The sequence below is a fragment of the Pipistrellus hanaki genome (genome assembly GCF_964339955.1).
Source record: "Pipistrellus hanaki genome assembly, chromosome: 18".
NCBI lineage: Eukaryota > Metazoa > Chordata > Mammalia > Chiroptera > Vespertilionidae > Pipistrellus > Pipistrellus hanaki.
The window spans coordinates 36,507,927-36,530,704 of NC_140520.1; the positions used below are offsets into that span (position 1 = coordinate 36,507,927).

General features: G+C 59.8%; 2 protein-coding genes across 2 annotated transcripts in view; one reads left to right on the top strand and one right to left on the bottom strand.

Annotated features, from left to right (window-relative positions):
- NME7 (NME/NM23 family member 7) overlaps positions 1-1,549 on the top strand; it is a 99,535-nt gene extending 97,986 nt beyond the window's left edge. Inside the window, exon 12 of the mRNA XM_084867126.1 lies at positions 1,283-1,549. Within this exon, the coding sequence (XP_084723252.1) occupies positions 1,283-1,315 (33 nt within the window). The 3' untranslated portion in view covers positions 1,316-1,549. The remainder of the gene's footprint in view (positions 1-1,282) is intronic.
- On the bottom strand, positions 1,367-22,522 carry ATP1B1 (ATPase Na+/K+ transporting subunit beta 1). The gene is made up of 6 exons (XM_084867147.1): positions 21,911-22,522; positions 17,536-17,664; positions 7,767-7,922; positions 4,942-5,126; positions 3,505-3,585; positions 1,367-2,704 (listed from the first exon to the last, which is right to left on the bottom strand). The coding sequence occupies exons 1-6, from the start codon at positions 22,005-22,007 to the stop codon at positions 2,441-2,443; spliced, it is 912 nt and encodes a 303-aa protein (XP_084723273.1). The 5' UTR covers positions 22,008-22,522; the 3' UTR covers positions 1,367-2,440.
- Between the last annotated feature and the right edge of the window lie 256 nt (positions 22,523-22,778).

Genomic DNA, 22,778 nt, shown 5'->3' on the forward strand with positions numbered 1-22,778 from the left:
ACCTGCTTGGCCCAGAGCAGGCGCACACAAATACTGCTTCAGAGTACTAAGCCCACTCTGCTCTCCTGGTTGGAGATCTGATCCTGGGGACCACAGGTGGGGAACAGGTGGGCAAGAGAAGCAAGACTGGACAGGAGTTTGAAGGGCAGAGTGTACACGCGCGCGCACACACACACACACACGCGCACATGTGTGCACACAGGAGCACATACACAATGACTCAGAACAGAAGCTATGTGAAAGCAGTAGGTCCTTTGACCAAGGCTGTGACCTTAGAACAGCCTCAAAAATGCAAACCACCCCCCTGGCTGGTTTTCTCAGTGGTTAGAGCATCAGCCTGTAGACCAGTCATGGGTTCAATTCCCAGTCAAGGGCACGTACCTCGGTTGCAGACTCAGTACCCAGCCCTGTCTCTCACATCAATGTTTCTCTCTCCCTCTCCCTCCCCTCCTCTCCCCTCTAAAAAGTAAACATCCCCCTTCTTGTGCATAAACATCACATGGAAGACCCTGTGCAGTGAGTGGTTTCAGCAGCTCCCCCCTCGGGTCACAGGAAGGAAACCTTCCATTTCCGGGGGAGAGGGGCTGCTGCAGGTCTGCTGCTTCCTCAGCCAGGCCTGGGCCGTGCATTCCCCTGCGGCTCACGGGGCCATTGTCCCTCTGGTATTGATTTGCCTCACGCTGCTGCTCTGGCGATCCCAGCGTCTCGGGTTCTATTTCTAAAGAACAGACCAGAGCAGCCGGTCCGCGGGGCGGTGGCAGCAGGAGTGGGAGTGCGAGCGGGCTGCTGTTTCAGGTCTGAAAGCGACACTGCCTCCCTCGGACCCGCTTCCCTGAGGGGCTCGGCCTGGCCTGTGCCAGGTTGCCTTTCCAGAAACATGAGCCGCCGCTCCTGCCCGGCATCCCCAGGTTGGCTAAGCGATACCAACCCTTCAGCTCATTGCTGCCCGATGGATGTTCTCGGAGCTGTTGTCTCGGCACTGAGGCTGGTTTTTAAATATGGCTGAGGAAGGACGTGGGCAGACCCTGAACCCAACGGCATGTGCCTGCTTCCTTTACCCAGCCTCAAACCTAGCCTGCTTTTTTAACTGTGATAACTGGGCTTTGTGTGAAACCAGAGGTATCTGGTGAAGCACCAGCGGGAGCCAGGGAAGGAGCACCCCCTCGTCTGACTCCAAACCCCCCTCACCCGCCCGGGCCTGCCTCCAGCAGCCCACCTGTCTGGGGGAGGGGCGAGTGAGGGCCCGTGTGACCCCCACACTGAAGCCATGCCTGTCTTTCAGGTCCAGTATTTCTTCAAGATCCTGGACAACTAGCCGTGGAGACGGGGGAGCCGGCGCGCAGACGAGGGACTCAGGCACGGAGGAGCACGTTCATTCTTTTATTGTCCACTGTTTGAACCCGACCGAGTACAAGATCAACAAGGCGCTGCAGTCCTGCGCGATACACACGGGGACATGGAGGTGGCTGCGGACAGCACGGACACCGTCTATGGGCTAAAACTGCGTTGCTTTTATAAAGTCCAAAATAAAGGTTTATTTTTCAAACAAGTGACTTTGGTTTATTTCATACATTACACTTTTTTTCTTGCAGGAAAAAATAAAATAAAATTGTACAACTGCATAAATATAAAATTCTTCCACCATGACAATGGTTAACACATTCATGAAGACACAGCACCAGCACGTGATGCCTCAGAGAGAAAGGAAAGGAAAACGCTCAAAGCAAAGCCCGGGCTGACCCTGGCCAGCGAGGGCGAGCGGGGGCAGGGCGAGGGCAGGCGGCGCTCCCCAGGCACAGCACACCCCTCCCGTCCGTCCGGTGCCTCTCCGCGCAGCCCCCCACCGGCCCCCGCCCGGGGCAGAAAGACCCACCACCACGGGAGAGAGAGACCATGGAGTGTGAAAACGCTCGCAGGCGGGCCTTCCTCTTGGAAAGAGCCACCCCCCACCCCCGGGAGAAGGACCATGCCAGTGTCATTCCCGATGCATATGTACACCTTGGACAGCGAACTTGCTCACACGAAGTAGAAAACAGAGACGATAAAACATGGCTTGAGAGTGACGGGCGGGCGCGCCCACGGGGACGCGCACGGACGGGGACGCGCACGCAGCAATGCTCGGGGCGGGGACGCTGCTCACCAGGGTCAGTATGGAATCATAATTTACAGTAAAAACGGGCACGTCCCAAGGCTCGATTTGTTATGTTTTCTCTTTTGTCATTTACAGTAGAATAAATATTTTTTTTGTTGCTATTGCTACACTTTTTTTAAATTTACATTCTAACCTATGAGATGCGGAGAAGCTAGTGTGAAGCATAGAGATTAAGTGTAGGTCCCATACGTAATGACAGTTTGTTCAAGACTAGTAGGTTTTTTGTATCTTTTTTTTTTTTTCTCTTAACTCTTTAAATGGCTAGTGGGAAAGGTTTTGTGCTTGTGATCAGCTCTTAACTTCAATCTTTACATCGAAGCGTCCCATAAAGCGGTCTTTCTCACTGTACCCAATGTTCTCCCCGTACGCCTTACACTCCACGCGCACCTCCGTGTCCATGGTGAGGTTGGTGAACTGCACGGCCAGCAGCGGCTGCAGGTACTTGGGCTGCAGCAGCTTGCCGTAGTAAGGGTAGTACTGCAGCGGGAAGCCGGCGTAGTTGCCCAGGCTGAAGTACTCCACGTTCCCAACCTTATCCTTGTCCTCGTCCCGCTGGAAACGGAACGGAAATGACACGTTAGAGGCGCCCTAACCCTGGAGGACACCGGGACGGGGTCTCACAGGCAGCACCAGGGACTGTCTGTGCATCGGAGGCGATTGTCCCGCCCTCAGCACAGGCCCGAGGGCAGGGAGGCCGGGGAGGAGCGGCCAGCTCCCGGACACGGCTCCTCACGGGCCTTTCCTCCCAGGAGAGGTGTCCACAGCCTCTCCCCGCTGCAGGGACTGGGGACGGGGCCCCTGGCTTCTAAACAAGCCACCAGGCACCTGCTCTCACATCTACAGGGAACATGTGCTGAGTGTTCCCCTGAATCTGCCAATATTTTTAAAAGAAAAACCAAAGACAATTTTTTATGTGAAATTTAAAAAAATATATATATATATATGTTGGGTTGGCCCAGAAACTCACTACAGACTTGATTAAAAAAAAACATGTTGGGCTCAAACTTTTCTCACCCCCAACAGGACCAGAGCTGCCCATGTGGGCTGGTCCACCTCTCAGCTCCATGGACCATATTCCTTCCACTGGTCAAACCCAATTTCCCGCCTCCTCACCCGGGGGGAATGACACGCGGTTTCACCCTCATGACATCTTTCTGTTCTTCTAAGAAGTTCTACCCCATAGAGCTACCGCTTGACTGACAGAGACTGCTTCCGGGAGCAATGTTTCTTATGTCCCCATGTGAAAGTTTTACCTCTAATTCACACAGCCTCCCTCAGTCCCTGTCTGTCTCCCCCCGCCCCGCCCGCCATGCCCCGCCCTCCCAGCCCCCCCAGTAAGGCCCAGCCCTCACCTTGCCGGTGCACTGGACGGGCAGGACATAGGGGCTGTACTTCTGCATTGCAAGACCCTCCAAGGTCTCATTCTTGGGAGGCTAAAAATGAAACCCACACCAGTCAGCAATTCTGTAAATAACTTTCAATGCTCCCTCCCTCCAGCATGCCCTCCCCTTCCTCCCCTCCAGCCGGGGCACTGCCCGGGGCATCCCCGCCATGAGGGACGCCCCGTCGGCACACGGGTAGGGGGCCCTGAAGGACGGGGTCCATCCTTGAAGGGGCCGGCACGCTTTGAAAATGACTCCCCCGAAGCGATGCGCACACAGCCTCGCGTGCAGTCAGGCAGGGAGGCCGCCGGACCGCACGGCAGGGACACTCTGGCCTAGCCACCGTGTGAGACCAGAAAGGAATGATCTAGACTGGAGCTCCCTGCCAGCAATCCCTGCAACGTCAAAACAGGAAGGCATGCCGAAACCGGTTTGGCTCAGTGGACAGAGTGTAGGTCTGCGGACTGAAAGCTCGCAGGTTCGATTCCAGTCAAGGGCATGTACCTTGGTGGTGGGCACATCCCCAGTGGTGGGTGTGCAAGAGGCAGCTGATCAATGATTCTCTCTCATCGATGTTTCTAACTCTCTATCCCTCTCTCTTCCTCTCTGTAAAAAAAATCAATAAAATATATTCAAAACAAAACAAAACAAAACAAAACAAAAAACAGGAAGGCAACACTGGCGGACAGAGGGTCAGGTTCCAGAAACGACATGAGCTCTGGCCATGACTGGGCTGCTCCGCCGTGGACGCCATCAGCACGAACACGGCCTCACGGCAGCGGCGCCCTCTGGGGCGGACGGGGATCCCGCCGGCGGCCCCGTGCTCGTGGGGGGGGGGGGGGGGAGCGGCGTTAGCCATTCACGGGAGGACACCGTCACCCGTCCTATAAAAGCAGAGACACCTGCCACCCCTCGGACCCCAGAATGGCCCCCTCGGAGGCTCAAGCCAACAGCCCGGTCATCAAGCTCCACTCAGAGGGTGTTCAACGTTAATTCTGCGAGGGGATCCTCGTTCGGGAAAATAAACCATTCTTTCAGATGACTGGTTAGTTTTTAAAAAATACCCGGGCGGGCTCCGAGAGGACCGAGACCAGCGAACGCTCTATGCTCAGGTCGCTTGCAAATTTAATATCCTTTCCTATTTCTACTCGGGAAGCGTTCACGCTTTAAAAGCCGTTCTGTGGCGCTGAGTACAGGGTGCAGAACAGTCACCCGCTGGCCTGCAACACCCCCTTTGCCCCGAACCCCCGCAGAAAGCCAGACCGAGGAGAAGCTGCGGAACCACAAGGCGGGCGCCGAGGTTTCCGGCTGCTCCCCTGGCTGCGCCTCGCGGCCCTCGCCGGTGCCCGCTGGCTCTGCCGCCCGCTCCCCGCCCGTCCGCGCCCACCCGGGGGAGGAGGGACTCGCCTTGGGTTTGAAGCCCAGGATGCGGTTGAGCTTGATGAAGACACAGGGCTTGCCGTCCTTGTAGCCGTATGATTCGTCGTTGATCCCAGAGCAGTTGCCCAGCCACTCGACCTTGAACCTGCAGACCTTCCGCTGGCCGGGGTCGCTGTCGAAGGCGCCTCGGTCTTTGTAATCGCTGGGCACATCTGCAAAGGCAAGCGCGTGGTCACCCGGTCCCCGCGGCCCGCAATGCCGTGGCCGGGTTCGGCCCGGTCCCCGCACACCAGTGCCGGCACCGACCCCCACCCGGCCCAGTGAGGAGCTCCTGGCAGCTGGTCTCTGGCAAAATTTCTCCGCCGTAAATAATGGATGACTCAGCTGCCGGGAGCCTGGGGGGAACCGGATCGCCCGCCACAGCCCGGCCCGCGGAGGGGGTGGCACGGGGAGAACCCAGGCCGGGAGGGTCCCTCCTCCTCAGGACTCGGAGGTCGGGGTCAGGCCTTCCTGGGGCCGTGCCTCAGACCCGCAGGTTAAACAGGAAAGAGGGAAGAAATTGGTTTGCTCCCTTTTCCACCGCCACGCACGGTTTTCTAAAAACCTCCCTTTGGCTTTGAGTTCTTTGCCTTTCACAGCTGAGGGTTCTTACAAATTCTTTCAAATGAGAAGTTTCGTTGGAGCATTTTTCCTTATTCCTCATACCAAACCCAGAGAAAGAAGAAAAGAAATGTAGATTTCAAAGCCGATACAAAACATCCTGCAGAATACTGAGGCAAATATAATTTATGTTTCTTTTCTTTTCTTTTCTTTAAATATATTTTGTTGATTTTTTTACAGAGAGAAAGAGAGAGGGGTCGAGAATTAGAAATATCAATCAGCTGACTCTTGCACACTCCCTACTGGGGATGTGCCCGCAACCAAGGTACATGCCCTTGACCGGAATCGAACCTGGGACCTTTCAATCTGAAGGCTGACGCTCTATCCACTTTAAATCCTAACGTTTTAAATCCTAAACCAGTTTCGGCTATATTTGTTTTCAAGGTCACAAATGAACTGTTTTCCCCTTCCCATCATAGCGTGCCTCAGTTCAACCCATCAGGCCTTCTAAGTTACTGCAAAGTGAAATGAAACCCTTTAAATTCTAAAGAGAAAAAAGTAGGGAAACGTCCCTTTAAACGAGTGAATTTCCCTAAAGGACGTACAAGGGCAGCCACCCCTGGGGGGAAGGGACCCCCTGCAGGCAAAGGGGGGACTGCTGGGTGCTGGGATGGGACCGGAAGGCCTGGCGGCCTCACCAGCCAGAGGCGTCCTGTGTGGTGGGAAGCCAGTGCAGTGACAGATGGTCCCACCGAGGGCCACGGGGACGAAGGCCCTGGAAATACAGGCAATCCCACTTCTCAAAACCCCTGAGCCCCGGCCCGAGCCGGCCCTGTGGCTGTGGGCTGAGCAGTCACAGCAGATGCTCTGGGCTTTTAAAGACATCGTCCAAAGGCAGTAACACCACCTGAGGACACGTTGTTTTCCCCACTGCATCCAAGCCTGAGCCACAGAGAGTCTCCCTGCTTTAGAAACACACAGGATGGCCCTGGCCTGGTCGCTCCATTGGCTGGGTCGTCAGCCGGTACCCCGAAAGGTTGTGGGTTCGATTCCCGATCAGGGCACATGCCCAGGTGCAGGGTCAATCCCCAGTGCCTGGAGCAACCAATCAATATTTCTCACTCGCATCAATGTCTCTCCCTTCTCTCTCTCTCTCTCTCTCTCTCTCTCTCTCTCTCTCTCTCTCTCTCTCTCTCTCTGTAAGAATTCAATTTTAAAAAATGGCCCCTGAACATGACGAGCGGGCAGTCTCTCGTTACTCGGAGTGCCGTCCGAGGCCCACACGACAGACACGGGACGGAGCAGACCCCACGGGGACGGAGCGGACCCCGCGGGGACGGAGTGGACCCCGCGGGGATGGAGCGGACCCACGGGGACGGAGCGGACCCACGGGGATGGAGCGGACCCACGGGGACGGGGACGGAGCGGACCCCACGGGGACGGAGCGGACCCCACGGGGACGGAGCGGACCCCGCGGGGACGGAGCGGACCCCGCGGGGACGGAGTGGACCCCGCGGGGATGGAGCGGACTCACGGGGACGGAGCGGACCCACGGGGACGGAGCGGACCCCGCGGGGACGGAGCGGACCGCACGGGGACGGAGCGGACCCACGGGGACGGAGCGGACCCACGGGGACGGAGCGGACCCACGGGGACGGGGACGGAGCGGACCCCGCGGGGACGGAGTGGACCCCGCGGGGATGGAGCGGACCCACGGGGACGGAGCAGACCCCGCGGGGACGGAGCGGACCGCATGGGGACGGAGTGGACCCCGCGGGGATGGAGCGGACTCACGGGGACGGAGCGGACCCCGCGGGGACGGAGTGGACCCCGCGGGGATGGAGCGGACTCACGGGGACGGAGCGGACCCACGGGGACGGAGCGGACCCCGCGGGGACGGAGCGGACCGCACGGGGACGGAGCGGACCCACGGGGACGGAGCGGACCCACGGGGACGGGGACGGAGCGGACCCCGCGGGGACGGAGTGGACCCCGCGGGGATGGAGCGGACCCACGGGGACGGAGCAGACCCCGCGGGGATGGAGCGGACCCATGGGGACGGAGCGGACCCACGGGGACGGAGCGGACCCACGGGGACGGGGACGGAGCGGACCCCACGGGGACGGAGCGGACCCACGGGGACGGAGCGGACCCCACGGGGACGGAGCGGACCCCACGGGGACGGAGTGGACCCCGCGGGGACGGAGCGGACCCACGGGGACGGAGGGGACCCACGCGGCCGGGGGACTCACTGCCGCAGTCCTCGAAGACCATGTCGTCCTTCTGCGCCGTGTCCCGGTACTTCTCCAGGAAGCGCACGATGTTCGTCACGTAGGGCTCGTAGGTCTCGGCCTTGCTGGGGTGGAAGGAGATCTCGGTCTTCTGGATCTGAGGGACCTGCGTCAGTCCTGGCCGGGCAGAGCAGAGACACGGCGGTCACCAGCCAGAAGCCGAGAGAAACACAGCCCCTGCTCGCCCGCCCGCCCGCCCGCCTACAGGGACGGGTTCCATCCGCACAGGTGACATCCCTCGGCGCCCAGAACAGCGCACACTTCATGACCGCACCGCCTCCATGTTATGGATGAAAGCACGTCTGGCAGGGAGGTCAAGCTCCGGGCCCACGGTCACAGAGGAAGCGGTGGGACCACGCCGGCATCCAGAGCCGGTGCTGCCCGCGGCCCCTCGTGGGCACCTGCCACCCCGCTGGGTCTGCACAGGTGCCCTCCCCTTACGGCGGGCCGTGAGGTCAGGCCACTCCAAGCCCACAAGACACATGACTCCAGTCCACCCCACGGACATTTCTCCGCTCTCACCCTGAGCGGGACCTGCTTTCCATCCCGGAGTGAGCGGTTATTCTGCGCAGGCGCAGTGCGAGCCGGGATAAAGGTCTCAGCACGTACCCCGAGGGCCCCACGCTTCACCCGGCCTGAGACTGTCATTTCCAGACACTCTGCCCTCACAGGACTCCTGGCCGGATGTGTGCACAGCAGCGCCCGGCCCTCCAGGGGCACCGGGATGCCCGTCACAGTGGGATTCTGCCCCGGATGCAGGTGAGTGCATGACCACGTTCACCTGGCCCAGCAGAAACCCAGAGAAGCCACAGGAGCTCTGACAGAAGCATGGCCTACATGCTACATGGACACGTACTACATACACTACATGGGATGCCCACCTAAAAGGTCACCTGTAATTGACCTTTGGCTCGAAGGGAGTGGCACCTCCCGAGTTTGTATTTGCCAACCTGGCAGCCCACTCTGTGCCCACAGCCAGCGCAGGCCCCTTCCCCGGCATCCTGCAGGCAGGAAAGCAGTGACGTGGCTGAAGCAGAAGTGACCTCGGGCACGGCTGTTTTCCGAGCCCTGAGGCTGGCTCTGAGCTTTGGGCTGTGGGCGGGGAGTGAGGAGGCCGGCCTGGGGCTGCTGGGCCACCGTCCGCCGCACGCAGCTCCCGGGGGGGGGGAAGAGGGGGTGGCCGAGACAGACACTCCAGGAGTGACATTGGGAATCCTCAAAAGGCTGATGCAGGACCTGAAGGAGCCGGACGAAGTTGTCAACAGGAGGGAGGGAGTCCAGGGGAAGTCAGCAGAACTCGCTCACAAAAACGTTTTAAATCCTTGCTTAAAAATAAAGGAAGGTCACTACAATTAGGATAATGTTTAGGCCCCGGCCAGGTGGCTCAGTTGGTTAGAGTATTGTCATCACACCAAGGTTGCAGTTTGATCTCCGGTCAGAGCACACACAACAATTAACCAGGCAGCCAAGCCGGTATAGCTCAGTGGTTGAGCGTCGACCTATGAACCAGGAGGTCACAGTTTGATTCCTGGTCAGGGCACCTGCCTGGGTTTTGGGCTCGATTCCCAGTCAGGGATGTGCAGGAGGTAGCCGATCCGTGATTCTCTCTCATCGTTGATGTTTCTATCTCATTCTCTGCCTCCCTTCCTCTCTGAAATCAATATAAAATATATTTTTCAAAAAACAAAAGACTCAACCAGGCAGTACATGGATGGTGGAATAACAATTCGATGTTTCTCTCTCCAAGATGAATAAAACAAAATAATCTACATTTTTTAAAATGCCCCCAAGCCATAGAAAGTTCTATGACCAAAGGAATGTACATGTCCCCTGAACCTTTCTACAATAAATGGGGAAACGGGCTGTGGGATTTGAGCTCAAAGGCACGTGGACACCACTGACAGCTGCCCACGAAGACGAAGAGGGAAATGGCCAGGGTGAGGAGGGCTCTCCTGGGGCCTGGGCCCCGCCCCACTGTCAGAAGGCCTGTGAGCGGTGGCCTAACTGGTCTGAACTGCAGTAAGACACTTGTCGGGGCGACCTTCGTGGCCCCCAGAAACAGGCAGCCAGGGCCAGAGGTGTCACCAAACCCGGGGGAGGGAGTGGGGGTCGGGGGCCGGAGGGTCACTCCCCAGGGCCCCGGAGCCAGGGCCAGGCGGCACCGGAGAGCTCAGACAAGGCCTCTGGCCTGCGGGCAGGAGGCTGGGAAGCAATCCCAGGTCGAACCCACCAGGATTCTGTGTGGCGGGGACAGAGATGGGCAAGACCAGCAGGCAGGGGGGCAGTCCCCGCTGGGAAGCAGAGGCAGGAGGGGGTCACAGAGGGGAGCCCAGGAGCACGGCCTCCCCGAACCTCAGGGACGGACCTCAGGGACGGCTGTGCAGCGTGGGGAGGACAGGCCCGCAGATCTAAGGGACCTCAGGGTGACTGGCACCGCCATGCTGTCCGCCGTCCGTCAGCAGAGCGGGTGACTCAGCAGAAACCAAACTGCTGACAAAATGTCGGCGAGCCTGGGCTGAGCTGTGGGGAGCCTCACGGACAGGCAGAGGGGAAGTGAGCCTCGGAGCCCGGGCGGAGGGAACCCCAGGGCCTGAGCTGCGAGGTGAGTCCCAGCTCACGGCCCCTCTGGCCTGGCTCCCTCCTCGCCCCTGCCACTCACCTGCACCCACCCTCAGGCTCCCCCAGACCAAAGGGGGCGAGGTGGGACCTGCAGACTCCTTTCAGGGTCTCTGCCCAGACCCAGCACACGGGGAGCCTTGGCTCCTCCCCCCGCCCCCGGGGGGCACCGGCTCCATGCTGCCTCCATCCCGGAGCGTGTGGCCCAGCGACATCGCGCTCACGGGGGCTCAGTCCTTCCATGAGCAGCCAGTGGTGCCCTGTGCTCAGCCCCTCAGCTCTGATCTACGCAAATGCAGGTGCGACCTCATGCAAACGGCACCGATGGCCAGAGAGACAACTTGTCTTCTCTCCCCAGACGGGGCAAGGAGCGATGACAACCCAGGGGTGGAATCACACGTTTCCTGAGCCTGCACCCCCCAGGCAGCATGGCGAGCAAGCCACCCCCATCAAGCCTGTAAGATAGGAGAGAAATGCAGATGGAAGGTTCTGGAAGAATCCTGACTTTGTTCTGTGCAGAGAAGCACCAGAAACTGGGGACACCAGGAAGCAGGAGGCGACAGGGACCACTGAGCGTGGGGCAGGGATCCTGTGGCGTCAGACCTGGGCAGGGGCCTTCCGGGCAGAGCCTGGTGTGAGGCGGGGGCTGCGCCCCCAGGGCAGGGCAGAGTCCCCGAAGCCCAGCCCAGGCCCCTCTTCTGCGGCCTCTGAGCCTGAGCGGCTGGCACAGCCTGTGACACCCTCCCGGAAAAGCCGCTTCTCATGTGGACGTGCCCAGAGCAGCAGCACCAATGGTGTGGGTTTAGGACATGCCATCGGCTCTCCTGAACCCTCCCCTGAGGAGCACAAGACAGAAGCGCTCTGCTCTCCTTCCCGGGTTCTGGAGGTCCCCCTGCCACCCTCTCGCTGCCTCGCCTGGAGCGCCACCCGTCTGCCTGGCCCAGGGCCTGCGGTGGAGGCTCGCTCTGAAGCCACCGGGGTCCCCCTTCGCCTGGACAGCCTTAGCCGGGCGGCCCAGGCCTCCGGGCGGCGGAAACGCATCCCCTTCTCACAGTGACTCCCCTACAGCTGTGACTCCCCTACAGCAGTCACACCCCCAGGAGCCGAGGCAGCCCCGGACCCGCTGTCTCCATCCTTTCGGGGACCTTGACATTCTCAGACAGAAGGGGAGAAAGAGAAAGGAAGGGGCAGGACGGGCCAGACCGCTCACCGAGGGCCCCATGTGGGCCGGTTCTCCTTCCTGGTTTCCACCCACTGGGCACCTCAGCGTGCACCCCCACCCCCACCTCAGCGCATATCCTGTCTCTCCTGTGCGCTAAGCAGTAATTTTCAATAAAAAAAATTACTGGCCGACTGGCGTGAGGGCTCTTTCAATACATTGGAGAGTTTTCTGGAAGTCTGTAATCATTTGGAAAAACTCACAGATGGATGATATTTGTGGGTTTTATTTTGCCTCCGCAAGTTCAGGCAAAAATATTGTATTCTACAAATACTTTTTTTTTTTAATTAAGAAAAAGTTACGTATGTCATGAGTGCATGAAATATATGTATTTTCTCTTCCCTGTGATTTTCTCAATAACATCTTTCTCTAGCTACTTTATGGTAAGAACACAGTAGGCAGTACATGTCACACACCACGTGTTAGCGGGCTGTTTATGTTCTCGGAAAGGCGTCTGGTCCCAGGCGGCTGTGAGCGGTAAGTTCTGGGGGAGTGAACAGTTAGATGTGGGCCTTCCATCGCACAGGGAGCCAGTGCCTAACCCTCATGTTGTCCAAGGTCCACCTGCACCCTCTCCAGAGAAGCCTCCTTCTCCATGGAAACCTCAGGCAGCACCCATCTGACCACCAAGGGCAGAAACACTAGTCAACACAGCCACGGACACATCCCCTGCATCTCCTGTCTCTCCTGTGCGCTGGGAAGTGATTTTCAACCAAAAACACACACACACACCTATGTGCACATATACACACTCATATAAGCGCACACATGCATGTCACACAAAAATGTGTGTGCATGCACATGTGCAAGCACTCATATGTGCACACTCACACTTGCACATATGTGTACACATACATATCTACATGGATGTACTCACATGTGTACACATATGCGTGTACATATTCATGTTTGTATGTGCACTTGCACACACGTGCACACCTATGTATAGACTTGTACGTGTGCATACACTTGTACACATGCATGTATGCATGCATGCAAGTATGTGCATGCAGTTTCTCCTTTCAAATGTCACTAAGATATTTAAGGGTTGTATTGATATTTTGCCTCCGTAAGGTCCGTATCAGCTTCCCTAACGACACAGGAGGGTAAAGGGGAAGCCAGCAGCCTTTGCCTTACCTCCCGCCTCAGACTCAGCTTTGACAGTGATCAGGGACCACCCAGACTCAAGGCCCCCCTCCAGGCAGTCCCTCCCCCCCCCCCCGTCCTCCTCCAGACACCCGGGGGTCTGCTGCCTCTGAAAAGTCCTTGATGCTGGACTGTCTCTGCAACCACCTGGGCGCTCCACAGCCTTCGGTGGACGGGCCTCTTCCGTCCGAGATCAATGCCAGGCTCGCTGGCGGAGGCATCGCCTGGCCCGCACTCACCCCAGGTGGCGGGGGCGGGGGCCCAGCGGCTCTGACAGCGCATGGTCCCACGGGGGCAGCACGGACAGTCTGTGCGCCTAATGGCTCCTCCCCAGGAAGGCATGGCTCTCAGCGGGAGGCAGAAACCAAGAGGCCACCCCCAGCGCCTTGCCTTAGCTGAAGGACAGCATGGCCTGTGTTTACCTCGCCTGGATACAAAACAAACACTGGCCCAGGGGCCGACATCCTGAAACAGGACACCGCGCTGGACCTGGCGTTTGATTGTGTCTATTCATGCGGGGACGTGGGGAAAGGTATGCCTTTCTGGTCGGAAGCCACTAGAAAATACTTCCCTGCCCCTCCTTCCCCCAGCTGGTTTGCGTCACACGGGCCCTCGGGTCACGAGATTACTAGCCGCCCTCACACATTGCACCACCTGGGGTCGGAGGCCCTGAGGCCGTGCCCTGTCCACACACATACCCCTCTCGCCCTCCCTCCCACCCCCACCGGAGCCTCCTGGGCTCTTTATCAGAGCAAGACCCACAGACGCATTTTTCTGGGGCTCCAAGAACTTTTTATGCTAACCACCAGGCTTCCCGTGCACCCAAGTGGGCTTATTGGTCTTTAGAAATGAAGAAACAGCAGCATGGGCAGGTGGGGAACGAGGGACAGGAACTGGAGTTTGCAACCACAACCCTTTACTTAGGAAGTCCTGCCCTATGCCCACCCACCCCCCAGTGCCCGGGGTCCGAGTGCTGTCCTTGGGAAAAAGGCCGTTCTGATGAATGCGAGGATTCTGGGGAAACCACCTATCTGAGCTGGAGCAGCAGTGCTCGGGCCCTGACAGGCTTGAAGACGAGATGTGCCCCTTGGCCGCGGGCGGGCCTGTGAGGTCTGGCTTCGCTGCCCTGTCCTCACCTCGGTGCTCCCACCAAGCCCCATGCCCTGAGCCCTCTGCACTTCACAGCAAACAAAGGCCACCCCCCACCCTGTGAGGAAGGACAAGCGAACAAGCTCATACCTGCTCAGCAGGAAGCCTGAGCCGGCTCCACCTCCCCTGCCCAGGAGCCACACACAGGGACCTTCCTGAGCCACCGCTGCTCGGTGAGCTGGGGGCAAGACCCGGGGCAAACCGGGGCCGGGCCTGGGGGCGTGGGCTGGTGTGCACGTGGGCCTCCGCCTGTCTAGAGCCCTCCCCCCGCATCACAGGGAGAGGACAGAGCAGACCACCACGGGGATTCCCTAAGAGGTCTGCTGGGGCTAACCCATGGGCATGGGTGTTCTAGAGGGAGATTACAGAACAACAATGCTATGTAAACTCACTTTGTTTTCAAACATGCTTCCTATTCCAATTTCTCCCAAAAGCTTTTCACAGAAAGCCAGGACCCTACTAACCTCAGGAAACGCAAGTGCATAAGGTGCCTCTGCTCTATCAGCCACCGCTCAGCCTGTCCGGGGTTATGGAACGGGGCTGTAAATAGCTGCTTTTTAATGCCACCAGTTTGCCATACCTATGCTTATTTAATCCTCCCAGGATAGCATCCCCATTTTGCAGATGAGAAAACTGAGGCTGAGTGAGGTGAAGCAGTGCGTTTGGCTGTGTCCAATCCCAGAGGCCCCCTTCTTGTCAGGCCAGCGTTACTGTGCCCTCAGGAGGAATGGCTCAGCACCGCACTCAGGTGTGGGTTGGATAACGTGAAAGTGCCCCCAGCAGCCACTCTGACCCACAGAATAGCAATGTAATGTGTCTCATCAGAGCATCTCCGCCGAGGCCCCAGCCCGGCCTCCCAGCCAGGTGGGAGGTCTCTCCAGTATCCTACAGCCACAGCGCTGCCCAAGGAGCTCAGGATCGCCACAGGGCCGATGGCCACCACCGCCCAGGACAGTGGTCGGCAAACTGCAGCTCGCGAGCAACAAGCGGCTCTTTGGCCCCTTGAGTGTGGCTCTTCCACAAAATACCACTGCCTGGGCAAGTCTGTTTTGAAGAAGTGGTGTTAGAAGAAGCCTAAGTTTAAAAAATTTGGCTCTTCAAAGAAATGTCTATCGTTGTGCTGTTGATATCTGGCTCTGCTGACTAAGGAGTTTGCCGACCACTGGCCCAGGAGCCTGGCCGTGGCATCTGTGTCCCTTGACCTGCGATTCGTTTTGCAATCTAGTCCCGAGACTCGTGGTCAGGTTGTCGGCGTGGTCATCCTGTCGGCTTAGCCAGCGTCAGAGGCACGCAGGGCCGAGAGCTCTGCCCAGCTGCCTCCTTGGCCGCGGGCACCCGGCTCTGAGGGCACAGGGCGGGCCACGCCTGGCCAGGCTGCGGCTCAGTCTCCAATGCAGCCTCTGTTTGTCTCCCATCTGAGAACTGGGCCAACGGGGCCACACTCCTTAGGGTCATTTGCTGAAAACTACAATTCCCCTCTTTAAATGTTAGAGAGGGGCAGAGACATTGAGCCCAAGACCCCAGATGGCCAGGGTTTTCTTCTACACATCTGTCCCGCCCGCAGCCTGCAGGACAGCTCCGGCCGATCGGAGATGCAGACCGCTGCGATCTGCTCCCCACGATGCCCGGGGGAGGGCGCAGGGCCCTGGGAGCACCGCAGCAGGCGGAGCTCGGTGACCTGGCCACCCCCTCCGGGCACCAGGGTTTGCAGAGGAATGCCACGTCCCTCGGCAAGGCCACGGATCGCGGGGGCTTGGCCCAGGCTCCTGGCAAAGTGAAGGGCGAGGTGCGGAGGAAAAGGAGAGGCAGAAACGACAAAGAGCCCGGGTGACAGGTGAGGGAGCGGGAGGATGGGGCCTGTGACGCGGCCGACGGACAGGGCCACATAGTTCCGAGCTGAGCCACCGGCATTCCTTCGGGCCACGGACCGCAGTGGCCGCGAGGATGGACGCTAAATATAGGCGCCAAGCATGTGCCTCCGGGACGGGCTGGACCAGGCGGGAGGACCAGCGCCTCGGCCAGGGGTTTCCCAGCAAGGTCACCTGCAAGGTCACCTGCAGGATGCCCAGGGAAAGGCAGGCACTTGGTTTCCCCTTGAAAGTAGCAGCTCCTGCCCTAACCAGTTTGGCTCAGTGGATAGAGCATCTGCCTGTGAACTCAAGGGTCCCAAGTTTGATTCCAGTCAAGGGCATGTACCTTGGTTGCAGGCACATCCCCAGTAGGGGGTGTGCAGGAAGCAGCTGGTCAGTGTTTCTCTCTCATCAATGTTTCTAACTCACTCTCTCCCTTCCTCTCTGTAAAAAATCAATAAAATATATTTTTTAAAAAGAAAAGAAAAAGAAAAAGGAAGTAGCAGCTCCTTCTGCACAGGACACGGAGGAGATGCGGATCGTCAGCAAAGGCTGGCTCCCGGAGGTCACACCTCAAAGGACCACTTTCTAACTGTGGCACGTGAGACAAGATGCCGGACTTTCTGCTCAACTGTGGTCGTAACTATTAAGAATTCTTCTAAAATAGCATCAAATTTATTGAAAAAGAGCTTTCAAATGGCAAACGAAAGGCCCATGCAAATTTAAACGAGGATAACACGGGGTCCGAGGAGGACGCGGGGAGACACGCCCCGCTCCACGGTGGCGGACGTTTCCCAGAATCCCCTGCAGCCGCCCACGGACCCCCTCTCCTGGGGGTGTTGCTGGAAGCGGGGTTGTGAAGAGCAGGTTGAAGTCATTTTATATACTTACATGTTTTCTTTTTCCACTTCCCGCAGCCCCTAGGCCTGCACGTATCTGGGAATATGGGTGTTTCCTGACATCGGACTCGACGTGATGCGAGGGCTCAAAGGCCCGCTCGCCGCCTCCACATTCCGGGATGTTCTCAGAGTCCCTCCCACAGCCAGGGAGGAGGTGTGACCGAGGCTGCTCAGTGCCCAGGACTGTCACCCAAATACAGCTGCTGTCCAACAGCTGCCCAGGGAACTCAGGGGACAGGCCACTGCCACCCCTGAGGTCACTTATAATGAGAACCTGGACGTTATGCAACATTTCCTCCCCTCCAGGGCCTCCCGACAGTGACTCTTCAGAGACAGGACACCCTCGTGTGGTCCTGCATTTCCTAGGAGCTTTGGAAGCCACGTGTTCAGAGCTAAAGGAGACAGTGGCTCGGCAGTGGGTCCCGAAAGCCAGTCAATAGATGCTCAGTAAACAGGCAATAACACTGAGAATGGCAGAGGGTGCTTTTGTTCACACTGTAGGTCAGCAGCAGGCGGGGGAGTGGAGCCCTGAACCCCTGGCTCCTCCCGCGTGAAATCCGTTCGCCTTTGAAAACAGGAGCCAGGCGGTGTTTTAAAGGATTTCTCTGAGTCACAGTCCCCTCGAGACAGTGTGTGAGAGCCCCCTAACGGCCTGGAGCCCCGGGGCCTGTGGCAGGGGTGGGGTGGGGGTGGGGTGGTGTTTAGATGCCCCTGCGGCCTAGATGCAGAGGGGAGCTGCTGCCTGTCCCTCCCGCAGGCTGTGTCCTGTGCCTCATGGATGGCTGTCAGAGAACCGCCTCCAGACAGCACCCCGCCCCCGGGAAGCACTGGGCGTGCGCACGCTCCGTTACCTGGCGGGGCCACGCGGTCCTGGTAGGTGGGCTTAAATTCGCTGATGGTGAGCAGCAGCACCTGGATGGTCCCGATGAAGATGCCGGCCAGGCAGCCGTAAAAGATCAAGTAGAACAGAAGGATCTTAACTGCAAGGAGAGCAGACACAACAGATGCTGTGATGCAGTCACGTGCTCAGGACGCCCCTCGCATCTTCCCAGAGACGCGTGCACGCCTTCCTGCCCCTTCCCCCGCGCCCCCGCCCCTGTGCCTGCAGGGCCCCAGCTCCAGCCCTGACCACAGGACGGGCGGGGGAGGGAGAAAGGAAGGGGGATGGGGGAGAGGGTCAGGTCCATTGTGGTGTGCCTGTCAGGGAGGGTTGGGGGAGGAGGAATGTTCAACTCGGACTAAGATTCTTTACAGGAGAAAACTGCATTCCCCGCGTTTGAGAAATGTTCACGAAGGTCGCCCGCGAAATCCAGGGCCTGTCTGTGCTTCTGCAACGCGCTGCTGCCGACAGCCTCTTCCCGCAGAAGCCTGCGTGCGGTGCCTGCTCACCCGTGCATTTCCCTCTCACCCGGTGCCTGCTCACCCCCGGCACCTCCCTCTCACAGCCAGGCCGCTGCTGCTCGTTCAAGCACACGGCGCTGCGGCAGCCAGCAGCGCCCAGGGCACTAACACCCAGGCTTCCTCTGGGTGCACCAAACCAGAAAAAAAAAAAAAAAAAATGCAGCCCTGGCTGGTGTGCCTCAGTGGGTAGGTAGTGAGTCGGCCTATGGACTGATCGGTCCGGGTTCAATTCCGGTCAAGGGCACAAGTCCGGGTTGCAAGCTTGATCCCCAGTAGGGGGCGTGCAGGAGGCAGCCCATCCATGATCCTCTCTCATCATTGGTGTTTTTTTTTTTTATCTCTCCTCCCTTCCTCTCTGAAATCAATAAAAATAAATATATATAAAAAAGAAAATGCACTCGTAAAAATGGCCGGTGCATTTGTATCTCATCCTCTGCCTGCGCCCAGAAGAATGGCTAACATGAGCTGCATTTTCTCTTTCCCGGGACAGCAGAGGCTGAGGTAGCTGAAAAAGCAAAAACGCCAAAAACCGGGGCCCTGAGGCTCCCGGAGCTATCGGTTACGGTTTACAAGGATTACCTCCCGATTAGCTGCGCGGTCACAGGCTGTACCAGGCACGGCCGCAGCTCGGCGCGCGTGCAGAGCGGGGAGAGTGAGCGTGAGGTCAGAGTCTGCAGCACGACTGCAGGGCCCCGGGCGTCTGGAAAAGGTCCAGATCGCACGCCTGAGGTGCGGGGTCCTCGGGAACGAGCTACAGAGCGAGCGTGTCACTGCAAAGCAGCGGGCGAGGGCGGCGAGAGGGACCTGTGTGTGTGTGTGTGTGTGTGTGTGTGTGTGTGTGAATGCGGGTGGTAAATACAGGGATGGAAGGGGGGGCATTAGCCAGGTCTCCATCCATTTAAAACCCAGCTTTCCTATCAGCAAGTAATCCTACAGGAGAGTTGTTAAAATAAGCAAACTGTGCCAGAAGAGCACACCGCAGTGATCAGCGGTGACCCTTCCAGAAGGGGGCCAGGAGGAGGCCAGCGAAGGCAAAGGCAGAGGCGCCGGACGCAGAGGACAGCTGCGCGCTCCCCGCGGCCTCCGGGCCGGCGAGGGTTAAGCGCGGCTCCGTATCCAGGCAGCGGCAGGCAAATGGCAAGGCTGTGACGTCAGAGATCTGGAAAATTTTTCCAGCGGCTGCTCCTGCGAGGTGCAGGGCCAGTGCGGCATGGTCCGCGAACACGGAACCTTAATGCTGCCCCCACCTCAGCTCCCACCGCCCAGAGCCTTCTAGACCCGCCCTCGGACCCAGATCCCCCACGCCAGCCACACACCAGCCACACGGGACGGTGCATAATGGAGGCTGCCACCTACAACAGGAACACGGCTGGGGGAACGGGGGGGTGGGGGGACAGGGCGCTGGCCAGCCACACCGATTACACTCGAGATGCAGCCGCTCGGGTTGCCCAAGGGGGGCCCAGTGGGAAGCGGGAGGCAAGGAATTCCCCTCCTGCTCCGAGGTGTCACTGAGCAAAAGGTGCCCAGGTGCCGTGCCGCAGCCACTGGGGGGGGGGGGGGGATTGGGGGGGAATGAAGGTCTGGCGGGGCCTGCACAGGCCCCCGGGTGCTGCCCAGAGAGAGCTGGGCAAAGGGTACCAGCCAGCCAGGGCACAGGGGGCAGGCCGTAGAGGCGTTTTCCTCTTAGGCAGTTTTTCTTCCTTTTAAAAAATACAGGTAGTATCAAGGTTGTCCAAAGGGGGGAGGGGAGGACCCTTCAAAGGAGGAAAATGTGAGACCTGAGTCCTGTGACCGCAGCGAAGGCGGGAGGAAGGGGGCACAGGGGATGTGCGTGCGTTCCCTTAAAAAGGTGCCGGGAGGCTCCTGCGCCCACGGGTGACCATCTACCTGTGGGCGACACCGAGCCAAGGGCGCCTGCCCAGCCAAGGGCGCCGAGCTGCAGAGGCGGCCCTTCCCGGGGGCGGCCATCGCCGCCGCCTCCGCTGCGGAGGCTCTGACCTTTCCCTCAGCGCCCGCCCGCCCGCCGGCGGACATGTTAGCACAGAGCAGACCCTGAGCTCCGGCCCCGCACCTGCCCCGGGAAAGGACGGACAGAGGGGCCAGGCACAGGGTGCTGGTGTCTGTGTGTCCATCCACTGTGCGGTGCGGACCCAAGACAGACATTCACACATTCACTCCTCTCTCCCTCTCCCTCCCCCCGCCTCCCCATTCTCTCATGGAGGTGCTGCCCCTTAAATGTCGGCTTAAAGAACAAGGGCTTCCATACAGCTTTGCCCTCCAAAGCAAACATTATTCTGCAATTGGAATGAGGAAAAATATATATATTTAATCAGGGAGGGGGCGGGCACGAGAGGGCAAATTTCGAAATATTCCCAGAGTCAAGGCGGCCGCGGCCCGTGCCAAGGCTGGAGACAGCCCACCGGGCGGGGAGGTTCCGGGGAGCGGGAGGGGGCCCCTCCGCAGTGCCCCCCCCCCCCCAGGCCTGCTTCCAGCCGCCGGAGCTGTGCACACCGCACACCCTGGCTCCCGGGTTCCCTCCCCGTCAGGACAACGCGGAGGGGCTGCGGCAATCACCCCACCAAGAACCAGTCTCTCTCAAACACAAGGAAACATGAAATGCGAGCGAAAAGCCATCTCCGTGACGATCTGCATGTAACACGGCTCCCGGGCACCCGTGCCTCCGGGAACACCTTGGGATGCGGTTTCACCTTGACTAACCTTGAAGGGTGATGCATTATTAACCCTTCCCTTTCCCACCAAGAGGGGCCTACACCACAGGCTGCATTCTCTTTTTCTTTATATATTTATATATAAAAAATAACCCCTAGATTCTGGCTTCTTCCATTTCAAAATGTCAGCCAGGCTCTATTTCCCTGACTCATCCTGCTGATGCCCACAGCGTCTCCCAATCAGGACCCTGCCGGCCCCGGGCCCGGCTCCCTCGGGCTGCCAGGGGGTGCAGGTGGTGTCCATGATGGTGGCGATGGTGATGCCAGAGGGGAGGGGGCAGGGATGCGGCAGGCAGGGGGAGTCCCTCCCTCTCTCACTGCAGTCACGACTCAGATTTGCCTACAACGCTGCCCTTCAAAATGACCTTTACACACCACACACACACACAGAGAGAGACACACACAGACAGACACACACACCTATGTCCCCCTCCAGGTGCAGGGAGGCAGAAAGCACATGTGGTATTTCATTTTCAATGGGGGTTTGGGCACAGGCTGCCCAAAACCTTACACAAGGACCTGCTTATGCCTTTGTGCCATTTGTTCCTTAGACAGAACCCGTCACCATCACCCACTCCGCACCGGTACCGCAGCTCTGAGTGGACATGGCAATCAACCAGACGCTGCGGCGATGCGGGGCCCTGGCGGGCTGTGCGGGCCCGGGGGAGGGGGGGGGGGGTGCGAGGGGCTGCGGGCATCGCTCGGAAACACTGCAGCCAGCGGGGAGGGCTCCCGCCCCGCCCGGGGCACCTATGGAGGCTGGAAGGCGCTCAAACCCGCAGCCTCGCCGGCACTGCGCCCCATCGCCCTCATCCTCATCCTTATCCTCACACCTTCTGGCATGGCCGCTGGGAGAGACCCATCTAGGTTCCCATGCCTGGCCGTTCCCAGCGGGAAAGGTCCGGATCGATAGACCGCAAATTACCCAAACCAGCCGCTCCAGTACGGAGAGCCCTCCGCCCGGCCCCCGCCCCGCGCCCCGCGCCGGCGGCTCCGCAGTCCGCACTGGGCGGCCACCCTCCCTCCGGGGCGCGGTGCGGAGCGGTCCGCAGGGATGCGCTGCCCCGGAGACCGGCGCTGCGGGCCCCGTACTTACACCAGCTGCCGCCGGTCCTGCCCAGGAACTCCTTCTTCTCCGAGTTCCAGATGAATTTCTTCCAGCCGCCCTCCTCCTTGGCTTTTCCGCGGGCCATGGTGGCGGCTCAGCAGCGGCTGCCGCGGGGCTGCGTGCGGGGGACTGCGGCGCGCGCCCTGCTCCGCTCGGCGCCGGCCGGGGTCTGTGCAGCTGCACCCGCCGCTGCCGCTGCGGCGCTCCGAGTGCCAGGCGCGCCGCGGAGGAGCGGGAGCGGGAGAGCGCGAGGGGGGAGGCGGCGGGGGCGGAGGGAGGAGAGAGGGGCGGAGGGACCGCGGGCTGCGCGGCTCCGAGCCCCGCACCTATCGGCGGGCACGCGGCCGCTCACGGGCTCTCTCTGGTCCACCACCCGCTCCTCCTGCCCTTGGAGGAGCTCGGGGGGGCTCCGGGAGCCCGCGGCTGCCTCTCCCGCTGCCTCTGGGAGCGCGAACGGGGCCCCCGCCTCCGGTGACCTCTGCTGAGACGGCCGGGGCCGGAGAAAGTCAGCGGGAAGGACGGACACACGGACTGACGCCCCGGCAGGACGGCGACGCAGGGAGCGCGCTCTACCTTTCCTATATACCGCGCCGCGGCGCCGCGGGGCCCCGCCCACTAGCGGCCAAGATGGCCAATCGCCAGCGCGGAGGGGCGGGGCCCAGCTCATTAGCGGCCGAGCTGGCCAATCGCTAGCGGAGGGTCGGGGCCCCGGGCTGGGGCGGGGGGGCGGGCGTGGGGCCGGCACAAAGGAGCGGCGGCTGCGAAAGGGGTGGGCAGGCGCGCGGGGGCGCGGAGCGGGACGGCGGGGAGAGGGCGGGCGGTCTCGCGCAGCCCACCCCTCCTCCGGCTCCGCGCC

Excerpts from the sequence above, each read along its gene's own strand:
- ATP1B1 (XM_084867147.1), bottom strand. The coding sequence starts at position 22,007 with ATGGCCCGCGGAAAAGCCAAGGAGGAGGGCGGCTGGAAGAAATTCATC. Across the intron at positions 3,586-4,941 it reads TCCTGGGCTTCAAACCCAAG|CCTCCCAAGAATGAGACCTT; the intron begins GCGAGTCCCTCC and ends TTTCATTTTTAG. Across the intron at positions 2,705-3,504 it reads CCGTCCAGTGCACCGGCAAG|CGGGACGAGGACAAGGATAA; the intron begins GTGAGGGCTGGG and ends TTCCGTTTCCAG.